This window comes from Stegostoma tigrinum, chromosome 12 (genome assembly GCF_030684315.1).
Source record: "Stegostoma tigrinum isolate sSteTig4 chromosome 12, sSteTig4.hap1, whole genome shotgun sequence".
Classification (NCBI taxonomy): domain Eukaryota; kingdom Metazoa; phylum Chordata; class Chondrichthyes; order Orectolobiformes; family Stegostomatidae; genus Stegostoma; species Stegostoma tigrinum.
The window spans coordinates 48,554,515-48,561,993 of NC_081365.1; the positions used below are offsets into that span (position 1 = coordinate 48,554,515).

Consider the following 7,479-nt stretch of genomic DNA (forward strand, 5'->3'; position numbering starts at 1 on the left):
GGAGAATTAAAGCTCAAGAAAATGTAGTTGTCAGGTATAATTTTCAGATCACTACTAAAGTAACTGTTTAACCAAAATGAAAATAAGATCATTTATAGACAGTTTTCACAGTTCCATTGGATTTATACGGTTGTACATTTATAACTATAAATCACAATTTTATTTAACTTTAACAACTTGCTTTTGCCAATTCACCACAGAATCTCATATCATTGTGATGCAAGTCAATGCAGGTTTAACTCATTTTCAGAAGAAACATCTGAAAATAACTATCTCTAAACTTAACACTCAATTTGTTGCATGATTTAGCAAAGTTATATTGTATCTATACCTGGAATTACTGAATTTGATAGCCATGTTAAATGTAAACATCTAATTGCCTTTCCAGATGAAGAAGAGAAATTCCAAGCCTCTTCCTTTCTAGCCATTTACGTTGTCATTGGTGTGGTTCTGGCAGTACTAGTCATTGGCAAGATTCTCCTACTGATACGCTATGTTCATGTAAGTAACATGGATTTACTTAATTTAATCATAAACATATGATTACTACAAAACTACACAAAGTATTTTTTAAATACGATACAAAATATAAAAAATCTCAATAATTTCTCCAATTAATGGGTCATTGAATTGAATTATGTTCATGCACCGATGTTTACTTTAAAATTAAATTATGATTTGAAGATTGAAAAGTCTGGAAAAGGTATGCATCCCAGTCAAATTGGCACTGTATTAAACAACAACTACATTCCTCTAACATAATTAAAAGTTCCAATGAACAGTATGAAACAAAACTGAGCCACATAGGGATACATGGTCAGATAGCCTAAGGCTTGGTTAACAAGGTAGTTTCAACAAATGCCTTACGGCAGAGAAGAGCTTGGTATCTGGACAGCTGAAGGTAAAACAAAGAATGGCGGTACGTGTCTAATTGGAATGCCAAGATGCCAGAATTAGAGGAGCATAACTATCTCTGAAAGGTGTGGAGCTGGAGGAGCTGTCAGCAAAAAAAATTGACAAGGCCCAATGAAAGGATTTGAAAACAAGGATGAGAATTTTAAAGACCAGAAATCAATGCAGGTCACCAAGTGCAGCAGTAGTGGAGAAATTGCAATTACAGGAAATTGAGTGGCTTTAGATGAGCTATACTGTGGCAGACCAGACTGGAGTGTATTGGAACATTTGTTCCAACAGGTAAGAAAGGCAGGAATAAGACTTTCAGCAGCAGATGTGGGATGAAACTGGACCCAAGTCAGGTGATGTATGGAGGTGGAAATAGGCAGTCTTTATGGTAGCATGATTATAAGTTTAGAAGCTCATCTGCAAACAGACAAATTTGCTTTCAGACATCTGCTGAGGAGGGGGAGAGAATCAGAAGCTGTGGGTCAATGTTTAGAACAGGCATTGAAAGAAATTGATTCACAGTCTTCACAACGTTTAGTGAGAGGAAATGTTTGTTAATCCTGTACTCCATGTTAGATGTGCATTCTGATAATTTATCAATAATTCAGAACACAAGAGAGATGACAGTGAGACAGAAGAACCAAAGAGAAGAAGAAACAGTAGACTCGAAACATTAATTGTTTTCTCTTTGCCGGTGTTGCCAGATCTGCAGGATTTCTTCAACATTTTGTTTCAGATTTCCAGCATCCAGATCTTTGTTTTATATTATTGCGATAGTGAGGACAGCTGTGTATTATCAACATGTATGTGAAATCTAACACTTTGCCTTTGGATAACATCATGAGGAAACTTGTAAAAAGAACAAGAATGGAAAGGCAGTAGATTTGAAGCGATTTGTAAAAGATGCATGGATAATGTGAGAAAAAATTCATTTTCACTCAGCAAGCTGTTAGGGTGTAGAACACACTGCCAAGAAGCATGGTTGAAGCAGGTTCAGTTGAGGCATTCATTGGACAAATGTTGAAATAAAATGATGTGCAAGGGTACAGAGAAAAAAAGCAGAAGATTGGCATGAGGTAATGATACTCATTCAAAAAGTCAGTGCAGGCACGATGAGATAAATAGCCTCTTTCTGTGGTGTAGGACATCTGTAGTTGTGATAGATAAGAAATAGATGGAGGGGAAGGACAGATTCCTGTGGGATATCTGAGATAACAGGATGGGAGCAGGGAGAAGAGACATTACAAGTGATTCTTTCCCCATGATTAGATAGTATGGAACCATTTAAGAGCAGTCCCATGCAGCTGGGTAACAGTAGACAGACACTGGAAGAGGATGATCTACTCAACTGTTTCAAAGGCTGCAGGCAGTTTGAGGATGAGGAGAAAGAGTTTCTCTTTGTAACAGTCACATTGGATGTTATTTGTGATTTTGAAAACATCTTTCTCCTTAAACTATGATGGGAGTTACCTTTCAACACAAGTTACAGTATCACATCATAATTGAGGTGAGGTAAAATAGGAAAATAGATTCATGAGTAAACTATTCAGATTCTGATGTTATGTTGCAATTATACAAAACCCCAGATAGTGAGTTTTGAGACATAACATCAGCGCTTCACCGGAGGCTCACTGATGATGTTACCTAGAATGGTGACGAAACGTCTGAAAACCAACCTTCCAGCTCAGTGAGCAAACTCACATCCAGAACCCCAGATAGATCCATTTAGAATACTGCGCATATATCTGGACACCAGACTTTAGGAAGGATGTTTTGGTTCTAGGGGGAGGTCAATGCAGGTTTACAAGGATGATACCTAGATTTCAGGGATTAAGTTATGAGGAAAAATGAGAAGAAGTTGGGTTAAGGGGTGATCTAGTTGAGATTTTCAGGATATAAACAGGGAAAGGAAGGATAGACAAAGATAAACTATTTTCACTGGTTGAGGATTCTAGGACCAGGGGCAAAGTCTAAGAATTAAGGCCAGGCCATTCAGAAGAAATGTTAGAAAGCATTTCCACATGCTAAGTGGAGTGGAGGATTCAAACTCTATTCAATTGTTAAATATAAAGCTGTGATAGACAGATTTTTATTAAGTAAGAGTATCAAGGGATATGGATGCAAGGCAGGAATATGGATCAGCCAGAATCTTATTGAAAAGCAGAAGAACTGAGTGACCTACACCTGTTCCTAGATTTGTAGATTCTTGGGCCCACCGTTAAATTCAATTAGGTCATGAACAAAAATTTGTAAATCTCAGTTTTGAATATTTCAATAGGCCCATCATTTACTGAGTTTTGGGAGAAGGCCGTTCTGGATTTTTATCACCCTTTCTCTGTTCCCAATGCTCCTGTGTGCAAAGATGAGTTCCCAGACCTTAAAAAAAACTTGAATAAAGTATTAATTCAAGTTTTTATTTCCCTTTCAATATTTATATTGTTTTCCAGCTGAGGAAGTCCAGAGTCAACATTCCAAACCAAATCAACATTATCCTGAAAAACACAGAAGACACCGATGACCAAGACAGCAAATTACAGCTGACCAGGCCAATGGTAACCAACAATCAATGTGAAGATACAGGCATTGATTATAATTACATGAGTGTCTCATTGCAGTGAAAATTTTCAGATTCACCTGCAGGCAAAACATTCACTGTTTTTGAGAAGGCTGGGTCATTTCGTGCTTTTCCATTGGTGAACCCATGCACCAAAGGATAAGATGCGAAAACTCAACACACGTTGCTGTCAATCATACTTAGATTTCCAAAGATGCCATTGTGTTTAAGATAATTCATTGATATTGAATTGCATGTAAACTTGCAAAATTTTCTGCAACATTTGTGATATTTTTGCACAAAAGTATATTACGTCCGTGTTAAAAATGTGTTGTAAAAATATACTGGTATTTCTGGGTAATTTCCAGACTTTGATGCAAATACTTATTTGCCAGGGAATTATTTTACCAGAAATGATTTTGTTCAGGTAAAGCATTAAAAATATATACAGCAATATTCAAATTAAACTTCTGAAGTCTTGCTTCAAACACAGGCAAATGTGGAAGAAACTAAGACAAGAAAGCACTGTACTGTGATATGACTTACTTGTTTTGTTAAAAGAGACTGTTACATATTTTTCAGTTTTTCACCTTGTCTCTAGAAGCCCTTTTCCTGGCCTGTCTCTCGGCTAGGACCGGAATTGTTCAATGTGGATGCAGCAGTGTTATTCTTCCTAAACAATAAAATCTGCCTCTGTCTCAACCCCGGTGCCACCCAATATATAATGGCTTTTCCTTGATAAGGAGAAGGCACATTAAAGATCACTATGTGTTAGTAATTTTGTGATATGTTTTGCTTTGTTATTAATTTAGTCTGCAAACGGTTTACATGTCTAATTTTTGATGAAGTTTTCTGTACCTTTCTTAATGTACTGAAAGGGAATATTGTGAAAGAGAAATCCAGGCCTCCGAGAATTCTTAACCTGATTTAATTATTGAACAATTTCCTAGTTAGTGCCCAGCAGTGGCAGCCTTTGATAAACAGTTGCACATCCGTTTTCTGATGTGAGCGAGAAACTTCAGATTCGTATAAAGGATTTGCAAGGATGTTGCTGGGAGTGGCTGAATAGGCTAAAGTTATTTTCCCTGGAGTATCAGAGGCTGAAGGGTAACATTCTGTAGAATCCACAGAATCCCTACGTGTGGAAACAGGACATTCGGCCCACAAGTCCACACCGCCCTCTGAAGAGTGTCCACCCAGGCTCACCACCCCCCACTAACCTATCCCTGTAACTCCGCATTTCCCACGGCTAATCCATGTATCCTACACATCCCTGGACACTAGGAGCAATTTTAACATGGCCAATCTACCTAACCTGCATATCTTTGGACTGTGGGAGAAATTGGGAGGACTCGGAGGAAACACACGCAGACATGGGGAGAATCTGCATTCATCACACAGACAGTCACCCAAGGCTGGCATTGAACTTGGATCCCTGGCACTGTAAGGCAGCAGTGCTAACCACTGAGCCACCGTGATGTTCGAAAAGAGGTTTATATAAAATCATGAGAAGTATGGACCGGGTCAATAGCCAGGTCATTTTCTCAGGGAAGGGGAGTCCAAAACCAGAAGAAATAGGTTTAAGATGAGAAGGGAAAGATTTAAAAGGAATGTGAGGGACAACTTTTTTGCTCAGAGGGTAGTGCGTGTATGGAATGAGCTACCAGAGGAAGTTGTGGAGGTTGGTACTATTACAACATTGAAAAGGCATTTGGATGAGTACATGAATAGGAAGGGTTTAAGAGGGATATGGGCCAAATGCAGGCTAATGGGTCTACATCATTTTAGGGTATTTTTTAACATAAATAAGTTGGACCATAGGGTCTGCTTCCATGTTGTATGACTCTATTCTTACTGTGTAGAAAAAGATAGCATGGTTTTTGACAAAGCTTTCAATTGCTGCAAGAAAGTATATGATGCAGACTTATTAAACAAGTGTCAAAATTTCTTCAAGTTTTCCAATTGACCCCTGTATTGTATTTTGCATTGCCTTATATTTGTATAAGCCTGTTAAACACTGACAAGGAATCACAGTATCCCCCCTTCAGGACAGCTAAGCATATCATGTATTTTAACTTGTTCTGGACATTTTTGTGTGGCTTTTAAACTGGTAGTGATTCAGAGTGATCAATTTAAAGGAGATTAAATGATGCTCTTTGATGGAAATCATTAACTAAATTTTATGCAGTACTGGTTACTTTTCATAATAGGCAAGATTATTGTATTCAGCTAATATTGTACATATTAAAACCTTTTAATAGAATTTTAGATCAAAAAGGAAATTGTTTGTCTACTTTATTTACTACAATATAGATGTTTGAATGCTTTAGGTGTATTGTGTTGACTGGTGGAAATGAAAGTGTGAACTATGTATCAGCAATGCAATCTGAAACATACTATTTCCACCAGTTGATAATGAAAAACATTTCCTTTACCATGATTGACTAAAGCATGTTTACTGAAGGATCCCGTGGTTCCTCCAACTATGCTGTAGCCAGCTTCTCACATCAGATGTATGTTGGTCACTCAAACATACCTCATGGTTCATCATCTTAGAAACAAAACCACCCATTTTACTTAAGCCCTGAATTTAAAAGATAAAGTTGTCCACAACCAATGAAGAACAGATAACATACCTGCTCAGGTGTATAGCTATCCACCATGAGCTCACTTTTGAAATTATAGGCATAGAACAACGGAATGTGGATGTAATAAAAGCATTGCTAGCAAGATAGTTCCAGGAAGGCTCCAGACTTGAAGGGAAGTGGTAACCGAGTAATTATAGTGCTGCTCCTTCTTGATATTAATGCCACTCCATGTGATAAATGGCTATCATAAATTTCAAAGGAGTGGCATGTTATTAGCGTCTGAGCAATGTGAGCGGTGGTGAGATTAATGGCAGAATTTGATGAGAAATCCAGTGAAGGCTATCTTGATGTTGCCAGCATTTTGTTCCAACCTCTATAGTTTTGCGGAGCACTGAGGTGAGTTTCTCGTTCAGTCATGATGAGTTGCCACTTAAGGGGGGAAATTAGAGCTTGTTAAATGCCTCATTAATGACACAACTCAGCTCATTTAATATTCAACATCCTATTTAACCAAATAAACTGAACGAGCTAGACTTTGCGAAATCAGAGTGGGTTTGTGGTAACTTCAACTTGCCATTTGCTCCAAAGAACTTATGCACGGCGTACAACCAAATGGCATCTCAGGGCTTGATCCGTGGGCACTAGCCACATTCATCCCTCATCCACAGATATTGGATCTGGCATTTACCAACCCCTCATGACCATTATGGCATCTCTCTGATAGACTGGCAGGATGCTCAGGAAGCACAGAATTACATTGCAATGTGTACTGGCATCTAGTAGTGAAAGGCTGTAGTAGGGATACTTTGTGTGCCACATGCACCCAGCTTACAATTTGGGCCAGGCTGCATGTCAGTGCTACTCTCTTGCTTGCTCAGTGCTCCGTCACTTAGCACCATCCTTTCTTTGCCTTGTTTTGCGAATTAGTCAGTCCAGAGTCAAGGTAGTAGATACCACAGAATGCTACATCAATCTCATACTAGCACCATGCACCAATAGCAAGCACACTGTATTTTGTGCAAGCAGACAGCCACGTTTCAGAGTTCTAGGGGAGTGTTCCTCATATGTCCAGAGAAACACTCATCAATCGGTGAGAGACAGGCAGCAAGAAGTTGAGGACATTCTCCCGTACCGGTCTAGGGATTTGGTAGTGACTTGGTGGGTACATGACTGCAGTCTGGGGAATGGACCTCTGTCAATCCTGTGCTCCATAGCAGCCAGAATGAGCTTAGGACTGATATTATCAAGGAGATGTACAGCCAGATGTATAGTCAGGGGTCTGGACACATCCACTGGGGCTATTGAGTTATGCCACTGAAGGGGGTCAGCCACAGTCAGCTCATTGTGTTTGTCCACAGAAATGGAGGAGAAAAACAGGGTGGGAAACAAAAAGGGCTGTCACCAAAGCACAGAGATTCAATAAGCCATTCTTCA

The 7,479-nt window shown here is 38.9% G+C and overlaps 1 protein-coding gene across 1 annotated transcript in view; it reads left to right on the plus strand.

The window, feature by feature from the left end:
* The window catches only part of LOC125456799 (uncharacterized), a 167,043-nt gene extending 161,362 nt beyond the window's left edge, over positions 1–5,681 (plus strand). Inside the window, exons 8-9 of the mRNA XM_048540206.2 lie at positions 389–501; positions 3,351–5,681. Coding sequence (XP_048396163.1) covers positions 389–501; positions 3,351–3,521 — 284 coding nt within the window. The 3' untranslated portion in view covers positions 3,522–5,681. The remainder of the gene's footprint in view (positions 1–388; positions 502–3,350) is intronic.
* Positions 5,682–7,479: the final 1,798 nt, after the last annotated feature.